Source organism: Gossypium raimondii, chromosome 9, assembly GCF_025698545.1.
Source record: "Gossypium raimondii isolate GPD5lz chromosome 9, ASM2569854v1, whole genome shotgun sequence".
Lineage (NCBI taxonomy): Eukaryota > Viridiplantae > Streptophyta > Magnoliopsida > Malvales > Malvaceae > Gossypium > Gossypium raimondii.
In genome coordinates, this window is record NC_068573.1 from 28,269,796 (window position 1) to 28,291,864 (window position 22,069).

Genomic DNA, 22,069 nt, shown 5'->3' on the forward strand with positions numbered 1-22,069 from the left:
AAATTCCTTTTCTATTATTTTATTTGATAATTCATTTCTTAGTCAGTATTATGATCTTGGTGCAAGCATGTTGCATTAGAATAATGATTAATGGACTAATAAACTTTTACAAAGGAAGTTTTGCATATTACTCTGGAAGTTTCTAAATAATACAGTAACCTGAAGCAGGACTATTGTTTAGAACACGCTAAGTTTAAAAGTTGAAATGTCTAAGACTGTTCTTTCGGATTTTGTCGTCCAAATATTGACTGAACAAGATGACAAGATATCTTGTTGCTGACAAAGCTTCAATGAACAAACAAGCAGTGATCACCAAGGGATAAGAAGAAGTTCCCTTTAAAAAGAAAATTCTTTATTTGTGAATAAGAATTTGGTATGATACCCTGGGAATGGTGTAAAGGACCAAAAGAGTTTTAGGATCTGCATCCTTGAATTACGATAGGAGAGGATTGAGGAAAAGCCAGATTTTTCTACCTTTGGGCCACAACGAAAGAAAGATGGTACAAATTTTGTGTCCTAGGGGATTAAACTTTAAAGGTTACAGTGGGGCAATCTGACTGAGTGTTTCTTGGGAGATGCCAGCTGAGCAAAAAGGCGTTGTAGCACGTTAGTGATAAAACCTTAATAAACTTTGAGTAATGATAACCTGAGTGATAATGAGGGATCATTCTCGGGGAAAAAAATGACATTTTGTATTCATTCATACACGACTAGTTAGGAGCATTTGATTCATTATGATCATGACATCCTAATCACTAGGCATAATTAAGTTCATAAAATGAATTTTACTGGTCATGTTCCCCAGAGAACAGATCAGTGAAACCACAAATCCTAACTCCCTGAAGTTATAGTGAGACAGACTGAAGATGGCAAATCTTATCTCCCTGAAGTTGCAGTGGAGCAGATTAAAGCCAATAATCCTATCTCCCTGAAGTTGCAGTGGAGCAGATTAAAGTGATAGATCTTATCTCTCTAAAGTTGCAGAGAGCAAATCGCATCTAGTCTTAGCTCCCTGAAGTTGCAGTGGAACAGACTGAGTAAGCAGGTCTTATCCCTCTGAGGTTGCAGTGTGGCAGACTCAAGAAAGCAAGTCTTATCTTCCTGAGGTTGCAGTGGAGCAGATTCAAGAAAGCAAGTCTTATCTCCCTAAAGTTGCAGTGGAGCAGACTCAAGAAAGCAAGTCTTATCCCCCTAAAATTGCAGTAGGGCAGACTGAATAAACAAATCCTATCTCCCTAAAGTTGTAGTGGAGTGGATTAGAATGATGGATCTTATATCTCTGAAGTTGCAGTGGAGCAGACTCAAGAAAGCAAGTCTTATCTCCCTGAAGTTGCAGTGGAGCAGACTCGAGAAAGCAAGTCTTATCCCCTTGAAATTGCACTGGGGCAGACTGAATAAACAAATCTTATCTCCTTGAAGTTGCAATGGAGTAGATTGAGAAAATCAATCCAATCTCCTTGAAGTTACAATGGAGTGGACTAGAGCATCACTTCCTATACCTCTGAAGATGTAGTAAGATGGAATGAAGAAGAAAAGCCCTAAAGGCAATACGACCGGGCAAAATTGGTTTTTGGTCTTTGCTCTGTTCTCTTTACTCGACAACGAGCAAAGAGGGGTAGTTGTAATACCCGAATTTTGCTTCAGGTCTAAAACCAAATAATGAAAAGAAAGCACACTTAACAGGCAAATGTAACAGTCCATATAGGCCCAAAACTAAAAAACTGAGTGGCCCAATTACAACGTGGCCCAAAACAATTGCAGAAACCCCTAGGGTTTCTAGGGTAAACATCAGCCTTCCCCATTCGCACCACAGCCACATACCCCGCATCTCCAAACTTCACCTGCACGACAAGAAAGGAAACAAGATCGGTAGAATAACAAGAAAATCGGAGCTAAATCAGCGAGCAGAGATTTCTTGCCTTTTTCTTTTTTTTCATTATCTGCTATAAAAGCAAACTCAAAATATTGTAAAATGGGATTCGAAATCAATAAGAAAAAACAATTATTTTCACAGCAAAAAGACAGATAGTTCAATACCGAGAGAGTAGAAATCGATCCAAGGCTGACATCTACGTTTTTTATTTTCTTTAATCTACAGTTATTATTATATATTTTTATCTATATACGAATAAAATAAATAGGAGATAGAAAGGAACAACCTTTTCTTGAACCTAGATCGCCGTGACGGCCGAGGTAGTCGTCTCCGAGGATAGACGGCTGGAAACTGAAAGGTTTCTTGAGATTTAGGGCTTTTTCTTCGGTATTTTGAAGATCTCGGGGTTGGATTTGCGTTTAGCAGTTTCGAAAGATTAGAATCTGAATTTTTCTTCTTCTCCGGCCACCACATGCGGTGATACCGTCGCTGATGACCAGTGGCTGGCGCGGCAATCCCTTCGCCAGATTTTACGCCGGTGCCTGGAGAAAAAGGGAGAGGTTTGAGAGGTTTATGGGTTTTTTTAAAGGAAATGAAAAAATGAATTTTTTGAGATGTTTTTGGCTTACATAGCCTAATGCCGTTTCATTAGGCCTCCCCAGGTGCCAGAACGGCGTCGTTTTGGGGAGGCCGACCCGAAACCGACCCGACCCGTCCTAGGATCCGCGTGTTTTTATGCGAAGGGGTAAATTGCACTTTTGATCCCTCTGCCTTTTAATGTTCTTGCAATTGAGTTTTTTTTTATTTTTAAAATTTACCCCTTTAATTTAATTTCAATTTCAATTTAGTGCTACTTGAACGACGCCGTTTTAGAGGAGAAGGGAGAATTTCCTTTCCAGCCCCTCTATGTTACTCGCGTGTTCAATATGGTCCCTTAGTCAGCATTTATTTGCGGATTCACCCCAGATTTCTATCTTCAATTCAAATAAGTCCTTTTTGTTATTTTTTAGAGAATTAATTAATTTCGAAAATATAATTATTATTTCTATTTTTTTTGACTTATATATGTAATCATTATTTCCATAATATCTATATTTATTTTATAACTTATATATGTACATATATATACTTATATTTTAATACATATTTTATAATTTATATATATAAATATTTATATATTTTTCTTTATTTTTGCAAATGCATTATATATATATTTTAAATGTTTTAATCCATATTCGTATATATAAATCCATATGCAAGTCTTTTATTCTTCATAATTTCAATGTATATATTATATGCACACCTTATATTCTTTATATTTTTTATTTTATAATTCCTTTCACTCGTTTATTTATTTGTGTTTTCATTTATATTTTAAAAGAATGTTTTTTTATTTTGCTCATTTATTTAATATTTTGCATGTCATTGATTATTTTTCTTATTTATATTATTTTCGTTTATTTACTGCTCATACTATTCCTATATCATTGTTGTATTCATTTTTTGTTAAAGCGGAATTTATTCATGCATCAAATGTAGCATTACACCGTTTTTTTTACTCAAATTCTTAAAAATAGAAAACTTTGAAAAACAAAGGCAATACTCGTATTTAGGATCTTCGAAAGGATTGAGCCCTAACATATTGGGTTCCAATTTTTTTCGTTGAATCTAATTATCGAGAATGCTCTTTAATCAAACAAAATAAAAGCTTGTTATCGGGAATTCAACATGTCGTGTCCTAACGTATTAGATGTGTTGCGTTGATTTCTTGAGATGAAGATTTTTTCTAAAAAACAATAAAGGAAATATTAAATGTTTAGAATTTTGAGAAATTGTGCCCTAATGTATTGGGCTGGGCCGTGATTTCTTTATAAATCTTAAAAAAATGAATACTCTTTTAAATTTTATTACACGAGTATTTTGGACAAACTCATTTTTGAGGAAGTAGAATATCATGCCCTAACGCATTGGGTGTGACATTTTCTTTCTCCGAAATGAGAAGAGTCTTAATAAGTAATGCATTATTTAAGTTTTTACTAAGGATCATATTTTTCTACTCTCGACATTAAGACACTAATTAATCAACTAGGTACCAATTTTTGGGCGTTACGAGGGTGCTAATCCTTCCTCGTACGTAACCGACTCCCGAATTCATTTTTCTAAGACTTGTAGACCAAAACCATTTCTAGGTGATCCAATCACACCTCAATAAAAGATTGGTGGCGACTCCCAAATTTCATTTTTTTTAAATCGATAACTGATTTTTGTTTTTTTCCAAAATAAAAATGGTTTCGACACTCGGTATGTATGAATGATGTTTGCATGAATGCAGAATGTTATTTTTTTTAGAATGATCCTTCTTTATCACTTAGGTTGTCATTGCTCAAAATTTATTAAGGTTTTATTACTAACGTGCTATAACGCCTTCACTAGGCTGGCATCTCCAAAGAAACACTTAATTAGATTGCCCCCATTGTGAACGTCAAAGTTCAATCCATTGGGATGCAAAATTTGTATAATCTTTCTCCCGCTGTCACCCAAGGGTAGAAAAATCTGGCTTTTTCTCAATCCTCTCCTATCGTAATTCAAGGATACAGAATGTGAAGCTCTTTGATCTTTTACCCCATTCCCAGGGTATCATGCACCAATGAAGAATTCTCTTCTCCAAGGAAACCTCTTCTTATTGCTTGGTAATTATTGCTTTTTTGTTCATTTAAGCTTTGTCACCAACCTAACATCTTGTCATTTTGTTCAATCAATGTTTTTGACAACAAAATCCAAAGAGAAAGTCCTAATTTATACTCTTCCTTCTCAGATTTCCAACCTTTAAACTTGGCGCGTTCTAAACAATAGTCCTGTTTCAGGTTACTGTATTATTTACAAACTTCTAAAGTAATATGCAAAACTTCCCTTGTGAAAGTGTTATTAGTCCATTAATGATTATTCTAATGCAACACGCTTGTAAAAAGAACAAAACAATGGATAACATAAAGTTGATTTGAGAGCATAGCTTGAAATGAGTAAATTATCAAGAATATTGAGAATAAAAGAAGAATTGACTCGTATCTTTAAAAAGAATGAAGTATTCCAAGAATAAGCAATTTAATATAAATAGTATGAAGACTAGGTGCCCTAGATACCACAGCTTGAACTTCTCTGTACAAACTTCCTGAAAACCATTCTGAGTTTGACTTGTGTTTAGGAGATCTACAGTACTCTATCGATGCCCCAAGATGTCCCATACCCCTTTCCTGCTGATTTAGGTTTGTCAAGACCACCACATGCCCCATTTTGATCAACATTTGAGCCAACCTTTTCGGGTTTTCAACTCAAATCCCTTTTGATATCAAGGTGCCTTTTACGGGTTTTCACCTTGGCCTCTCCATTTTCTTTTTCTTTTTCTTTACTATCTTTTTTTGACTCAAAGTGCCCTTTGCGGGTTTTCACTTTGGACTTTTTTTTAGGACTCAAAGGGCCCTTTTCCGGTTTTCACCTTGATGCCTTCTCCTTTTAGGTAAAGTATTTCTTGACCGCATCTGTGTTTACAAGATTTGACAATTTTTTTCCATCCATCTCACTCAAGATCAATGCTCCTCCAGAAAAGACCTTTTTACAACATATGGACCTTCCCAATTTGGCATCCATTTTCCTATAAAATCCTTTTGTATAGGAAGGATCATTTTCAACATTAAGTCATTCTCTGGAATGAACCTTTTGGTTGTAGGCTCGCATCATTCACCTTTGATACATCTGACGGTATTGAATAGTTTTTAGCCTTTTTCCTTCTATCAAGTTCAACTGATCACATTGCGACTGGATCCATTCTATTTCATCCTACTTCAGCTCAGCCAATACCCGGAGAGAAAGAATGTCGACTTCAATGGAAAAATCATGATAAACTAAAGAGAAAGGCATTGCCCTGATAGAGTTTTTTTATAACCGCGCCGTTCATTTTGGGGCGATATGGTGTTAATCTTGAATAGTCTGCAAACTTCTGATATTGTGCTCTTGTTCAAATTTAGCGCATTGTCAGATATGACCCTTTTTGGCATTCCATACTGACATATGATTGTTTTAAGAATTTGTTGACTGTCGACTTTGTGACATTGGCATATGAAGCAGCTTCCACCCACTTAGTAAAGTAATCGACGATCACAAAGATGAATCGATGACCGTCAGAAGCTTTTGGCGAGATCGACCCACTGTCATCTGTGCCCACACAGAGAAAGTCTATGGAAAATTCATAACATGAAGGGATAAAGGAGGCACATGAATCTTGTCTCCATAGATTTGGCACTTATGACATTTCTTGGTATAACTAATGCAACCCCCTTCCATGGTGGACCAGTAATACCCGAATCTCATGATTTGCTTGGCCATTGTAAAACTATTAGTATGTGTTCCTCAGACACCCTTTAGACCTCTTCCAAGATTTCCTTAGCCTCAACAGCGTCTACATGTCTTAGTAGCTCAGGCATATCTTGTTACGATCATGCAAAAACATCTTTGAATTCTTGGAGTAACTCAATGACGTCTCACTTTGTCTCTGCGGTGATATAGGCTCCGATCTTCACCTCTTTCTCTTCTCCTAAGATCACAATTTCCACTGATTCCTTGTAATGCAAGATTTGTTTCTCGACTTATTCTACCATCCTCAACAAGTCTGAAAATAAGCTACAATCTATGTCATCTTCAAAGTCATAAGATCCCTCTAAACACATGTCTCACTCAAAAGGAGATTCTGAGCCTGTAGCAGCGTCGCTCATGTCGTTGATATTCAGGAACCTATTGTAGGTGCCAAAGAATATACAAAGAATATATAAATTTATGAATAATTATTTGTACAATATGATTATGAATGAATGAATGATTTGAAAGAAAAATCCAAAAGAATCAAAATAATTATTCATAAAGAATGAAAGAATATTAGCTCAAAAATGATCACAAAGATATATTTTATTAAAATAATGACGTTCAAACATAAGCCTATTTCACAAAAGAATTCTTATTGCCTATAGGCTAAAAGCAACAAGTGTATTCTGAATATTACTTTGAGTAAGCTCTAAATACTATAGGGTTCTCTTCTGCAGTCTAATTATTTAGAACACTCCTAGGTTTATAAGGGCGAATATCTAATAAGGTTCATTCTTCAGCTGTTTCTTCGTATACGACATTAATGTGAACGTTTCCTAACATTTCTTCATTCATCGCATTCACCCAAATTATCAATATGATTAGGCAGTAGATTTTCTGTATCGAATTTGACAATGCCCATACTGATGAGCCTTTCAACCACCTTTTTAAAGGCAGTGTAATTTTCTATGGAATTCCCCGTAATTCTCACATGATAGTCACATTGCGCACTTGTGTCGTACCATTTGGGGTACGGAGATTGTAAAAGCTTCAAGTAGAAAGGGGAAACAACATGTGCGTCAAATAAACTCTGATATAGCTCCTGGTATGACATTGGGATTGGTGTAAATTTAGACTTTTTAATGTTTTGCTTTGTACGGGATTCTTTTCTCGGAGGGATCTGATGGCTAGAAGTAACTGTCCTTGGTTGGCTTGCAGTAATCAGATTTGAATAACCCTCGTTATACCTACATACATCATTCACCTCATTTTTCCTCTTCCTCGGAGCCTTTGAAGTATTATTTTGGGAGTTCCACTCTTGCCCTTTCCGTTTGTAACAATCTCCAAATTGTTTTGATAACTCCACTCTCGTCTGTTTTGTTCCCGCTAGATCATCAAGGACAACGGGATTAGTTAGATTGCCCTAAGGTTAGAACCTGAGCCTATCATGAAATTCACCGGTGTCGAGGTACTTGTCTGGTATTGTGGTCGGATGTTAACAGTTACCCTTTGTGGACATGTATTTGGTTGTGCTTGGATGTTTGTTGGGGTAAAGCTTGGAAAATGAGCAGGGTCTTCATTATCATCTCCAAAGTGGACCGCTGGTTTTTTTTCCTTTTTCTAACCCTCTATCCAATAACTGGGTTACCTGGCTCATCAGATTTCTTTGGACTTCGAGCATCTGATCCTTCATATCTTGTTGAAATTTGGTCAATTGCTCTAACATCTGTATTTTCATCTGCTTTAATCTCTCCAACATTTGGTCCATTCCTTTAGTTTCTGTTCGGGTACCGTAAGGGTGTTGGTTTTTCTAGATTAGCTGAAATAATTTTACTCAATTAGGGTCTTTTAATGGTCCTTTAATGCATATGATGTCATGTAATGCAAATGCATGAAATGAATGCAAAAAAGAGACATTGATTCTTGGTTTAATTCTATTAGAACAACTTTACTAGAAAACAAATCTCTTTACATAAAGTGGATATATATACTGTTTTACCCTCATAGGCGGAGACATTCGATCCTCTTCTTCATCCGAGTGTTAAGATATATCTCACTAACTCTTCAAAAGGGCGTCTCTTCTATCTCCTTTTTGCTTGATCCAGGCCGCGACTCGTTGCTCACTCATCCTCGTGATGCTCATTGGCTTCTCTTTAAGAAAGTTCGGTGGCTCTCGAATAATCTTTGTCATCTTGAATCCTCGAGCAACGAAGCAAAGTCATGTACTCATTCATCAGACTATCACCCTTCCCTCGTTACATTTTCTCGGACCATATTCGGACGATCGTATTATCTCCCAATTTATCAAGAAACCTATTTTTCATGACAAGCTCACTATTTAGCAACTGAACGTGAATCAACACCTCTTTTCTATTATGAAAGTGCAATGCAATCATAACCAAAACAAAAGAAAACAGGTTAGTACAAAGCAAAACCAAGCAAGAAAGAAACGAATAAAGCACCTATTCAGGTGACCACTAGGGGTTTAGAGTGGTTCTACCTAAGGTAGGTTCTTAGGGCTCACTACATGCGATTCGGCTCTAAAGTAAAGGGTACCTGAACCAGCAGATTCCTCTATCCTCACCCATTATAGGCTCATATGGACCGAGTTCAGTTCAGGGGAATACATTTCCCTATGGCCATGCGGAGATGAAAATCTCACAAAGACATAGGTACGAATGTATCCCGGAAGCGATTCACTATCCCATGCGGAGGTGAAAACCTCATGAAGGCGTAGTTTCTCACTCCCACTTAAAAGGGTGTGACCAACGGTCATGTAATACAATGTGCAGAAAGATACCAAAACTTAAACTAACACAGCAATTATAAACCACAATGATGAATATCATAATAAAGACGGTTGAAATGCAACGAAAGGATCGTATATTTAAATCAAGTTTTCAATTTTTGACAAAAAGAAAAAAAGTAATCAACTCGTGGCTTGACTCTCTTATTTTAGGTCCCCAGTGGAGTCGCCAAGTTGTTGTTCAAATTTTTTTTGTGAAAACGAGGTCGACTTGGATTTTAAAAACGAAAACAAAAACGGGAGTCGCCACCAATCCTTTTTGATGAGATGTGATCGGATCACCTCGAAAAGTGGTTGTTTTTAATAAACGGTTTGATTTTATTAAAACAATGATTTTGGTCCACAAAATTTAGAAAAACAGGTTTGGGAGTCGGTTACGTACGAGGAAAGATTAGCACCCTCGTAATGCCCAAAATTGGTACCTAGTTGATTAATTAATGTCTTAGTGCCGAAGATTGAAAACTTTAAAGAGATTTAAAATACGATCCTTTATTGAAATTTTGAAAATTTTAGGGAAAATGGCATATTTCACCTTAATCGAGAAAGAGAATTATATCCAGTAAGTTAGGACACAATGTCTTGAATTCCCGATGAGCGAATGAATGCCAAAAATTTACTTCTTTAACATATATTTAGTATATCGGGTTTAAAAAAGGGATCATGCCCAGTAAGTTAGGACACGATCTTTTCTTAATTCCCGAGATCGTTTAAAACTTGAGAAAAAAAGGGATCATGCCCAGTAAGTTAGGACATGGTCTCTTCTTAATTCCCGAGATCGTCTAAAACTTGAGAAAAAAAGGGATCATGCCCAGTAAGTTAGGACACGATCTCTTCTTAATTCCCGAGATCGTTTAAAACTTGAGAAAAAAAAGGGATCATGCCCAGTAAGTTAGGACACGATCTCTTCTTAATTTTCGAGATCATTTAACTTGAGTTTGAAATGATTCGTGTATTTGGATTTATCGAGAAAATTGAAACCCCGTAAGTTAGGGTATGATTTTTCGAATCTCAAAATACGAAAAACAAATTTTGATATTTCGAGTAAAATGAAACACGATGTCATAATAACAATGCAAAAACAAATTACATTGCGGATACATATAACAAAACAATAATAAATACGATAGTGTAAAAATAATACTAGCAATAGCAACGAAAATAAGATAAATAAAAGGACAAATCAATAACATACAAAATGATAAGCATACAAGCAAATAAAATTAAAGCATTCTTTCAAAATAATAATAAAATGTAAATAAATAGATAAATAAATAAAATGAATGAATGAAATTATAAAATGTAAAAAGATATATATATGTATGTGTATATAAAAATCATGAAATGTACAAAAATATAAAAGTATGTGTATACATATATATTTATAATAAGTAAAATGTACGTATGTATATGTATATATATGTATATATATAAAGTATAAAGTATAAATAATATATAAGTATGTATATATACAAATGAATCAAAATATTACGTACGTATATATATATATATTATAAAAAATGTATGTATGTATGTATATATATATGTAACAAAATTTGAAATTAAAAGGACATAGATGAGTAAATAATAATAATAATGTAATATAATAGTAATAATAATATTAAAATGATCAATTTAATAATAAATAACTAAAATTCCAAACAGAGGACTAAATTGAAACTAAACAAAACCTTAGGGCCGAAATCAAAAATGAAGAACAAAGAAAGGACTAAATCGTGACGCGTACGAAAGTAGAAGGGCCAAAAGGAAATTTATCCTGGCCTCCAAAACGCACAGCTCTAATGGGGACCAAATCAAAATAAAAGGAAAATAATATGGTCAAAATTGCAAATAAAAATAAATTGCATTAAAAAGATAGAAAATGCGGAAGGACCAAAACAGTAAATATCCCAAAATTCAAAAACACACGAACCTTATAGCGGGTCGGGTCGCGCACGCGGGTCTGGGAGTGAAACGATGCCGTTTTAGGGCTATTAGGGCCAGCCCTAAACGACGCCGTTTGGTAGCCCTATATAAGTTAGATTTTTTTAAAAAAAATCATTCTTCTCTGTGTTTTAGAAAAAAAAAATGAGGGTTTTCCCTCAACCTACTCTTTCTCACCGGCCAGGATCCGGCCAATGGTTCCGGCGCGCCTCCATCGTAGCCCTACCATAGGCGGCGGCCAGAGGTGCAAATAGGGTCTTTTATGTCCCTTTTGAAGCCAGACGCCTCTAGGACTCGGATTCAAGGCCAAACCCTTGAAAAAATGAGTCAAAACCCGAAAAAACACAAGAAACCGCTCGCTTTCCCTTCCCTCCGGCGCGGCACAGGTGAGATTTTCTTTCTTTCTTTTTTATTACTTATTATTTAGTATGAAAAATAAAGAAACAAAAATAAAAAAATGGACGAAAAAATGCGAATCTCAAAAAAAAAATCAACTTTAAGAAATTTTTGTTCTTTTATTTCTCAAAATGTTCGTGAAAAAAGAAAAAAAATCCCCAACAACCGTTACAGTGATTTGAATGGCTTTATATAGCCTTTTTACATATTTTTAATTCTATAAACTGTCACTTTTCTCTGATTTTGCAGGTGCAAATGGCGGTAGGTGGGTCGGTGGCAGAGGAGTTGGTGCGGCGCAGCAGTGACAATGGGGATGGGACGTGCGACGCTAAGCAGTCAGAAGACAGACCTAGGTGCGGCGCACCTAGGGTTTTTTTGTTGTCTTCTAAGATTTTTTGGGTTATTTGGGCCATTGTATCTTTGGGCTTTATGGGTTAGGTCTAGGCTAGGTTTGGTTTTGGGCCCCGGGCATAAATTGGGCTGTATAGTGAAATTTAACCAAATAGATTTAGTCGATACCATCTAAAGATTAAATTTTCAAAATTCAAAAAGTAGAATGATTAAAATTAACAAGTTAATAGTGTAGTTAGCATTTAGTTTTTTGTTATTATATTTTTTTTATTTTCAATAAATGTTAACTTATGTTGTGTAATTATTTTTATTTTCAGAAATTGAAATATATTTAAATGCACAATATTATTTTTTTAATAATCACATTATAGGTTTTGATATATCTATTCTTTTTGACACAATGCGTTGGTCTACCCATAATCCATCCCCAATCCATAAATAAGAGGATAATGAGCTTCAACGTACTCAAACTCACATCCTCCTGCATCGGTAACAATGTCCACTCCAATTGAACTAAGATTCAAGCTAAGCTATTACATTTGATTGCATCTGATAGCAAGATAAATTCGTATTTTTAATATATTTATTTTTATCTAATTATCGAATAAAATACTATTAAATATGAATTTTTCTTATCAGGAATGGAGTTGGTGTGCTGAATTCAAACTCTTACAAAAATGGACTAAATTGGAACAAAAAGCAAAGAGGAAGGCTTGATTGAAAGATTGAAGATTCAAAAAGTGGCTGGATAAAGATTGAATGATTTTTTATATTGTTACAACTTTGTAATTAGTTTAAATTTAATCTCTAGTTTAAATTTTATTTTTCAATTTTAAATTATTTAGTGATAATATTTAGAATTATTTGGTGATAATATTTAGGATTATTTAGTGATAATATTTAGTAAAAATTTAGCTAGATTTTAGCACTAAAAATGTGTATAAATACCTAGTGGCTACAGTCAATTAAACACACACCTTTGCCTTTCTCATTCAATAAAATTCCTTATTTTTCTTTCCCTTACTCGGTCAGTTTTCTATATTGTTGTTTCATTCCCTTTTTTTTTCTCTTTTAACTTTTAGCTTTTTGGTTTAATTACCTTCCAAGGCCTTTTCCCTTTCCATCTTTCACAATTCCACAAAATCACTTTCAAAGCATGATTTTTTCCATGATTAATTAAACTTTTTTTAGCCTTAGCTCGGTTATTTCTTCGACAAAGTAATCATGAGATATAAACCCACACTAAGTATTTTGCAATTCGGTATTAACTATCTCTTCGGTATATGGGATAGTACAAATTAGTCCCTCAAAGTTGACTCGTTTGTCGTATAGTTGGGAAATTGAGTCGGCAGTGCTATATTCAAAATATAGGTGCTCATGGCTCAACTAAAAATTCAGGCTCATTTACTAGGCTCGGCCCAAAAAATGGGCCAAAAATTTTCCCAAGCCCGACCCGAATAAAAATGCTAAAACCCGAGCCCGACTCGGCCCAGCCCGCCCGTATTAATTTTTTATATTATTTTTATATAATTTTTAAATATATATAATACATCAAAAATACTAAAAACATCAAAATAAATATTTCCCAACAAATTGAAAATAAATTTTAAAAAATATGTAGACTTAAATAACACAAAGATAAATGCAACTTAACAAGCAAATGCCTCTAAAAATAATAATAAAATTAACAAATGCCTTTAAAATAATAACAAAATTAACAATAAAATATGTTTTATACAATACCCAAACAATAACAACAAAATAGTAGCAACATAATAGTAAAATGGTAGCAAAATAGGGAGAAAACAACAAGAAAATAACATTCAAAAACAAAAAAAAAAAAGGAGCAAATTTTTTTGTCCTTTAGTGAATTCTGGTCGGGCTGGGTTCGGGCCAAAAATGCCTTACTCGAAGCGCGGCCCGTTTTTTAAACGGGCCTTATTTTTTTCCAAGCCCATTTTCGAGCCTATATTTTTACCCAAACCCTCCTACATTTTGGGTTGGCCTTCGGGTCGGGACACCATGATCAGGTCTAATTCAAAATTTCGCGAACAAATTGGCATGTTCAATTAGAAAAAGCTAGTTGGATTCTGTCAAGAGAGATAGTGATCGGATTTAAACGACCCACACGGTTGAGGCCGTTAATTCGAGTTGGGCTTTTCAAATCACAAGGCTATTGAAGTCTTAAATTACGGGTAAGTGCCACGTAGTTGGAAATTCGACAAGGGTCAATTTCCAGGTGATACCGGGATCGATTACGAGAGAAAGAGTTGGCAGTTTGAGGGATCCTTGATTGCTATAACCAGTTTATCGCTTGGAAGGAAAATTTTGTTTCAAGGATCGATTCAAGATTGGAGTACACCGAGGCTAAGGCTAAGCTTAAAAAATATTTTATTTATCCATTTATTTTATTTTCTTAAATTTATTTTTGCATTTTCGAATATGTTTTTATTTTATTTTTCGTATTTCTTTATTTTATTATCTTAATCAATTTTAAACCCCCTATTTTTATTTTTATTTTTATTTTTAGCATTTCTACGCACAGGTCGTGGGCACGACTATGACCGCGACAGCAATTCTGGTCACAGAAAAAAGGTGAAATTAGATAGTCAGTCCCTGTGGATTCGACTTTATTACTCTATACTGCTAATTATTATTATTTTGTCGTAGGAATTTATATTTGGTGGTTTCGACGCCCATCAAATTTTGGCGCGGTTGCCGAGGATTGGTAAAAAATTCTAATTTTTGTTTGTTTTCTTTATGACTAGGTCAGAATCGGGGACTCTAGAATTTGAACTAGAAATAGAAAAGTTGGCTCAAACACTTCGAAAAGAAGCTATTCGACACGGTAAACAACCACAACCCAAATTTGAAGAAGAATCTTACACCGAAGATATTTACTTATCCGAAGATTCAGATGATATGGCAAATCAAACTATATGCCAACTTGCAGCTGCACCAGATGAACAACAACCACTATGCATAACTTATTCGGCGGGCAAAACACCGTTCGAGTTGAAGTCGGGATTAATACATTTATTGCCTACTTTTCGCGGTTTGAAAAAATGAAAACCCCCATACTCATCTAAAAGAGTTCCACATAGTTTGTCTAAGCATGAAACCAGAAGGTGTAACTGAGGATCAAATAAAATTACGAGCTTTTCCTTTTTCATTAGCCGACTCTGCTAGAAAATGACTATTTTATTTACCTCCGAGATCTGTTAATACTTGGATTGATATGTCTCGATTGTTTCTTGACAGGTTTTTCCCAGCAACTCGAGCAGCCGAATTAAGAAGGAGTATAGTCGGAATACAACAAAAAGAAACAGAATCACTCTATGAATATTAGGAACGATACAAGAAGTTGTGCGCAAGTTGCCCACAACATGGCCTGTCTGAACGGTCGCTCTTACAGTACTTCTACAATGGGTTACTCCCAATGGAAATGAAGATGATTGATGCCGCTAGTGGAGGGGCTCTTGCGAACATGACTCCCCAAAGAGCTAAGGAATTAATTTCGACTATGACTGTAAATTCTCAACAGTATCGACTACTTATGGGACCTACCAGAAGGGTTCATGAGCTAAGTACTCCTTCCGTAGTAAATAAAATTGATGAACTTAATAATGTGGTTAAAAATATGCTTGTAGGACAAACGAACCCAGCTCGGTTGTACGGGATTTGTGCTAAGCTTGATCATCCTACCAACTTGTACCCAATTTTACTTGAAGACACAACCGTACAAGTAGATGCCGTTGGGAACTTTCTAGGGTCACCTCAAAGGTGTTACGATCCATATTCAAACACATACAATACAGGGTTAAGGGAGCACCCGAACTTGAGCTATGGATCGAACCCAAAATGCAATCAACCATATCAACCAAGACCACCTACGCCTCAACAGTATCAACCTTCAAAGTCATCTCTTGAAGCCATAGTAGAGAGGTTAGCCGTTAGCATCGAAAAGTTCCAAAAAAAGACTGAAGTACATTTTCAAGAACTAGATCAACAAATAAGTAAGCTAGCACTTACGGTTAGTCGTTTGGAGAACCAAGAAAAATTGTCATCTCAAACCGAGCCGAACCCACATCAAAATGCAAGTGTTATGATTGTAAAAGATGGAAAAGAGTCAGAACTAGTGCCTGGCACGAGTCGTAACCACGATGTTGAACAGGAAGCTGAACCAGCAGCTCCCACTAATACGGCACCTCATAAACCATTTGTTGTACCTCCCCTATGCCCTGGAAGGCTCGCCCAAATTAAAAAGGAATGAGAGGAAAAAGAAATTCTTGAGACATTCCGGAATATAGAAATTAATATTCCTTTACTTGATGCAATGAAACAAGTTTCACGCTATGGAAATTTTTTGAAAGAACTGTGCACCGACAAAAAGAAACTCCAAGGAAATGAATGGGTAAATGTAGGGAAAAACGTTTTTGTAGTACTACAAAAAAATTCCACCTAAGTGTAAGGACCAATGTATGTTTTCTATATCCTACAAAATAGGGAATATTGGTATAAAGAAAGTAATGTGTGATTTGGGAGCATCTATTAATGTACTGCCTTTATCTATTTTTAAATTGTTAAACATGGGTCCTTTGAAAGAAATAGGATGTGTATATCTAGAAAGGGTGTTGGAAGATATTCTCGTAAAGGTAAATGAATTAATTTTTCCTTCAAACCTTTACATCATCGATATGAAAGACGACCACTCAAAAAATGCTTCTGATATTCTACTTAGGAGGCCATTCCTAAGTACCGCGCGTACAAAGGTTGATGTTCGTAGTGGAACCCTCACTATGGAATTCAACGGTGATGTGGTAAAATTTAATGTTTATGAGGTGATGGGCCAGCCCAACACAATGTCGAATATTTCTAGTGTTGATATTATTGGACCACTAATGAAATTTCATTTTGAGTATCAAGAAGAGGATGGGTTACAAACTATACTTTGCAAGAGTTTAGACCTCGATACAGTGGATAAATTGGAGGAGTTAATGACGTTCAGAGAACCAATTCGTGAAACCGTTATTCTATTAGAGACTCCACAATTTCCTAGAAGTCAAGGTAAATATTTTGAACTTTCTCCTTCTAAAACTGAATTCTTGCCTTCTATTTTGCAGGCTTCGGAACTGGAACTCAAACTGTTACCAGAACATTTAAGGATTTCGATAGAGGAAAAGGCAAACCCAAACAGAGAAGCTCAAAGACGCCTTAATCCACCAACAATTGAGGAATCCAGGAAGTGTTTCAAGGACAATGAGAAAAGGTTGAAACCTTTCTACAAGAACTTCCAAGTGCACATAATGGAAGAATTAATTCTTGAGAAACCAAACAAATAACACTCAGGCCGTTGAGTTAATGACGTTAAACAAAAGCACTTTATGGGAGGCAACCCACATTTTTTTTCATTTATTTAATTTAATTTTGAATTCTAGTTTAGTTTGAGAATTAAATAAAGTATCATTTTAATCCGTTTGATCATGTTATTTACCAAGAACATGGACGAAAACAGTCATTTTTTATGAGGTCAGAATTAATTCGTGGCATGAGCACGCCCTGTCAAATTTCAGTGTTGCCATTTGTTAAAACATACACCTAGGACTGAACTGACCAGAATCGACTAGAACTGACCAGAACCAACCTGAACTGCCCAAACCACCTTCCGCCAAATTCACATGGGGAGTACACTTGACCCTTCTATTCATTATTATTTTAAAATTGCATATTGAGGGCAATGTGGGCTAAGTAGAGGGGTTCGTAGGATGTGCCATGCTATTTTTTTTTCATGGTTTCGCTAAATAATTTCTTAATTTGTTTTAGAAATAAACCTTTAATTCTTATATTTAGTTTACTTAAATAAGTGGGTGAATCGTGAATAACTATTGCTTGCTTGATCAATGAATATTTTGTAGAATTGAAAATGTTATGCGTTAGTCAATATTTCATGAAAATTGTTGGTTTTATTGAATTTGCCTAATGAAAGTACTCGTTTTAAATGAATTTGCTAATAGCTTGGTCAAGAGTGAAGATTCAGAAATGTGACCAAGTTGAGTAACCGAGATGAGGTGCTTAGGTTGTCATCTTGTTTCGCGTCAAAAGGTTTGGTGACGAGCCGAAGCTTTTAACACTCTGCTAATCGAGCTACCTTAAGAAATAAATCGATTAAGGACATGTGAAATTGAGTAACCGAGATGAGGTGCTTGGGTTGTCATCTCATTTCGCGTCAAAAAGTTTGATTATGTCTCGAATTCATTAGAAATAAATAAATAAGGAGAATGTGTCGGGTTGAGTAACTGGGGTGAGGTACTTGGGTTATCATCTCACTTCGCGTCAAAAGACTTGACTACGTTTGAAAAAAAGAATAAATAATAATAAATAAAAAAATTGATAAAAGTATATATTGGGTATGATCGTTTCGCATGTTTGATTAAGCCTAAATCTAGTGAAATAGTTGAATTTGACATGCCGTTCAAGATTTTATAAAATGCTTATTGATTGAGTTTAGCAATTGTTTATTTTTTATTCACCTAATTGTTTGAAGTATGCTTGACTAGGAAATGGAGTTTTGATTTTGAAAGGGATTGACGAATTATTTTAGTGGATATCATGCTTGAGGACAAGCATCGGCGAAGTAGGGGGAATTTTATAGCAAGATAAATTCGTATTTTTAATATATTTATTTTTGGTTAATTATCAAATAAAATGCTATTAAATTTGGATTTTTCTTATCAGGAATGAAATTGGTGTGCTGAATTCAAACTCTTACAAAAAGGGACTAAATTGGAACAAAAAGCAAAGAGGAAGGCTTGATTAAAGATTGAAGATTCAAAAAGTGGCTAGATAAAGATTGAATGATTTTTTATATTGTTACAACTCTATAATTAGTTTAAATTCAATATTGATTTTAAATTTTATTTTTAAATTTTGAATTATTTAGTGATAATATTTAGTAATAACATTTAAGATTATTTAGTGATAATATTTAAGAAAAATCTAGCTAAATTTTAACACTAAAAGTATGTATAAATACCTAGTGACTACATCCAATTAAACACACAAATTTACCTTTGGCATTCAATAAAATTCCTTATTTTTCTTTCCCTTTCTGCGTCAGTTTTCTATACTGTTGTTTCATTCCTTTTTCTTTTCTTTAACTTTTAGCTTTTTGGTTTAATTACCTTCCAAGACCCTTTCCCTTTTCATCTTTCACAATTCCACAAAACAACTTTCAAAGCACGATTTTTTCCATGATAACTAAACCTTTTTTAGCCTTAGCCTGGTTATTTCTTCGACAAAGTAACCGAGAGATATGAACCTACACTAAATACTTTGTAATTCGGAATTCGCTATCTCTCCAGTATATGGGATAGTATAAATTCGTCCATTTAAAGTTGATTCGATTTCAATTCAAAAAGTGCACGTTAGGTTGGAATCGTTTGGCGTACAGTTGGGAAGTTGAGTCGGCAGTGCTGTATTCAAAACCCGCGAACAGATTGGCATGTTCAATTGGAAAAAGCTAGTTGGAATCTGTCAAGGGAGATAGTGATCGGATTTAAACGACCCACACGGTTGAGGTCGTTAATTCAAGTTGGACTTTTCAAATCACAAGGCTGTCGAAGTCTTAAATTACGAGTACGTGCCACGTAATTAGAAATTCAACAAGGATCGATTTGCAGGTGATACCGAGATCGGTTACGAGAGGAAGAGTTGGTGGTTTGAGGGATCCTCGATTGCTATAACCAGCTTATCGCTTGGAAGGGAAAATCTATTTCAAGGATCGATTCAAGATTGGAGTACACCAAGGTTAAGGCTAAGCTTAAAAAACATTTTATTTATCCATTTATTTTATTTTCTTAAATTTATTTTTGCATTTTCGAATATGTTTTTATTTTATTTTATTTTATTTTTGTATTTCCTTATTTTATTATCTTAATCAATTTTAAACCCCCTATTTTTATTTTTATTTTCAACATTTCTACGCACAGGTCGTGGGCACGACTGTGACTGCGACAGCGATTCTAGTCACGAAAAAAGGTGAAATTAGATAGCCAATCCCTGTGGATTTGACCCTACTGCTCTATACTGCTAATCACTGTTATTTTGTCGTAAGAATTTATGTTTTGTGGTTTCGACGCTCATCAACATCTTTAATATTAAAAAGAAAAACAAATTACAATTTCAAGTTAATAAATTATTAATAGTTTAAATAGCTCAATAAAATCAAAATTATTATGTTATTTTTAACTTAAACTTATTTTGATCATTTAATTAAATAATATTTTTTAATATTTTAATTATGATTGATTAAAATAATAAAGTATTTAAATTATAATTATCAATTATTAAATTTTTTTATTGTGTTTAGACACTAAAAAAATAAAACTATACAAAGGCAACAAAAATAGATTGTTTATAAAATACAGACATTAATATAAAACATTTTTAATATTTAATTGAAAAAAATGAAATTGTTAATAATGGAATACAAGTGATTGGATTCAATAATTAAATTAAATCAAAGAAGAAAAATATGTAATAAAAAGGTAAATAATACATAAAAAATCATCAATGTAATTGAAAAATCATAACCAAACATCAATGGAGATATGAGAAGATTAAATGTAAGGAATTTATTTATTAATGAACACAATTTCTAAAATTATAAATTCAATCTAAAACATAATTAAAAAAGACTAGAAATTCTTGATGCACTTTTTGTAGCAGTATTTCACATATGCAGCTCCTTTCTTCTTATCTGCAAATCATAGAATTTGTATCAGAATTTAATGAAAATAATTTTTTATAAAAATAACAAAAGAATGTAGATTATTTTTACCAGATTTGAAGTTATTGGGCATGGATTCTGCACAGCGATGGGTACAAGTGTAGATGAGATCTGCATAATGGTATAAGCATCTTAACTTGCAAACTTTGTTGCATAAGTTGTGAAGAATTGGAATATCTTGTTTTAGGCATTTCGTCGAACACTTCAATTTACAAGTGTTCTCTGGATTCGGTTTTGGAGGATGTGGAGCTTCTATAGGCGACGGTGCAGGTGATGGCACTTCTACAGGTGACGGTGCTGGTGAGGACACTTGTAGTGGTGATGGAGATGGTGATTTGATTCTATGGTTTGGATTTATTTCAAAAGGAAATTGTTGAGTTTCGAAAGGTAAATTGGTGGATTCAAAATTTTGAGTTTCGAATGAATCATGAGGAAGATCAGATTGAGAAAGCAAAGATGTTTCTTCAGGATTTACCTCGTGAAAGTAATGGGATTGGGGCTCATAAACTTGAGATTCTGAAAGCAATGAATTTTCATCGAAATTTTGAGCAAATTCAGATTCGTAATCAAAGGGGAAGAAACCATCGACTTGAACTGCAATAAGAACAAGCACAATAGTGACTAAACTCTCACCTGAAAATCTCTTATTCATTGCTTCCATTGCTTCAAAAAGATTCAAGCTTTGGATGAAAAATGTAAACAAAAAACCAAGAAATTTATATGCATCAAAATTCATTCAAATTTCTTCCATTAATTGCTCCAAAATTAATTACCAACTCATTGATTCTAAAATAATGAAGAAATCTCTAAAGTTGAAATTGTTTACTTGTGAATATGTCATTTGATTGGTTTTTCATGATGATTTTAGTTATGGTAATTAGAGTAAAAAAAATTTAAAATTAATATTTTATTTTTGAATTTTTGAATGGCAGCATCCTATTTGTTTTATTTAATTCGATGTTTATTGCATTTAAAAAAACATAAAAAATCATTTATATTAATTTTCTTTTAAAAACCCAAATTTTCAATTTAGAAATTCTCAATTTTTTATTTAAATTAAATCCTATAATTAAAAGTAGCATAAATAAGTTGGCAACTCAATCAAAGAAATGAAGCAATCAAAGGATTTACAATTAAATCATTGATTAACTCTTTCCACTTTCTAAGCCTGTCACTATTTCTTAGGGAGATTTTAAGCTTAAAAAATATTTAAAAAATTAATTTACTCATAATATATATTATTTGAAATAATTTTAATTCTACCAACTTCAGAGATTCATTCAATATTTTTAAAAATTCCAACTTTACACTTTTTTTAAACAAATTATTTAATGTTAATAGTTATGACACACTCCCATGTTTAACTTTAAATACATGTAAACACTTGATATTAGGTGCTTTTGCTGGTCCAGCTTTCAATGGGATTAAAATCTTTATAGAAAATACATGATTTGACCTCGACATTTATAGGTGTGGACATATGATAAGTTGACCGTATATTAATCTCAACACTATTGAAACCAAGATTCCCACAAAAATCTTGTCTTTACATTCATACTTT

General features: G+C 34.0%; 1 protein-coding gene and 1 long non-coding RNA gene across 2 annotated transcripts in view; both read left to right on the forward strand.

The window, feature by feature from the left end:
- The window catches only part of LOC105798829 (uncharacterized), a 44,834-nt gene extending 33,119 nt beyond the window's left edge, over positions 1–11,715 (forward strand). Inside the window, exon 5 of the long non-coding RNA XR_008188714.1 lies at positions 11,635–11,715. This is a non-coding gene — a long non-coding RNA (uncharacterized LOC105798829). The remainder of the gene's footprint in view (positions 1–11,634) is intronic.
- Positions 11,716–15,159: 3,444 nt separating this feature from the next.
- On the forward strand, positions 15,160–15,993 carry LOC105797607 (uncharacterized). Its single transcript, XM_012627554.1, has one exon. The coding sequence runs from the start codon at positions 15,160–15,162 to the stop codon at positions 15,991–15,993; it is 834 nt and encodes a 277-aa protein (XP_012483008.1).
- The last annotated feature ends 6,076 nt before the right edge of the window (positions 15,994–22,069 follow it).

Bases quoted from the DNA above. Each gene is read 5' to 3' on its own strand.
- LOC105797607 (XM_012627554.1), top strand. From the start codon at position 15,160: ATGGAAATGAAGATGATTGATGCCGCTAGTGGAGGGGCTCTTGCGAAC.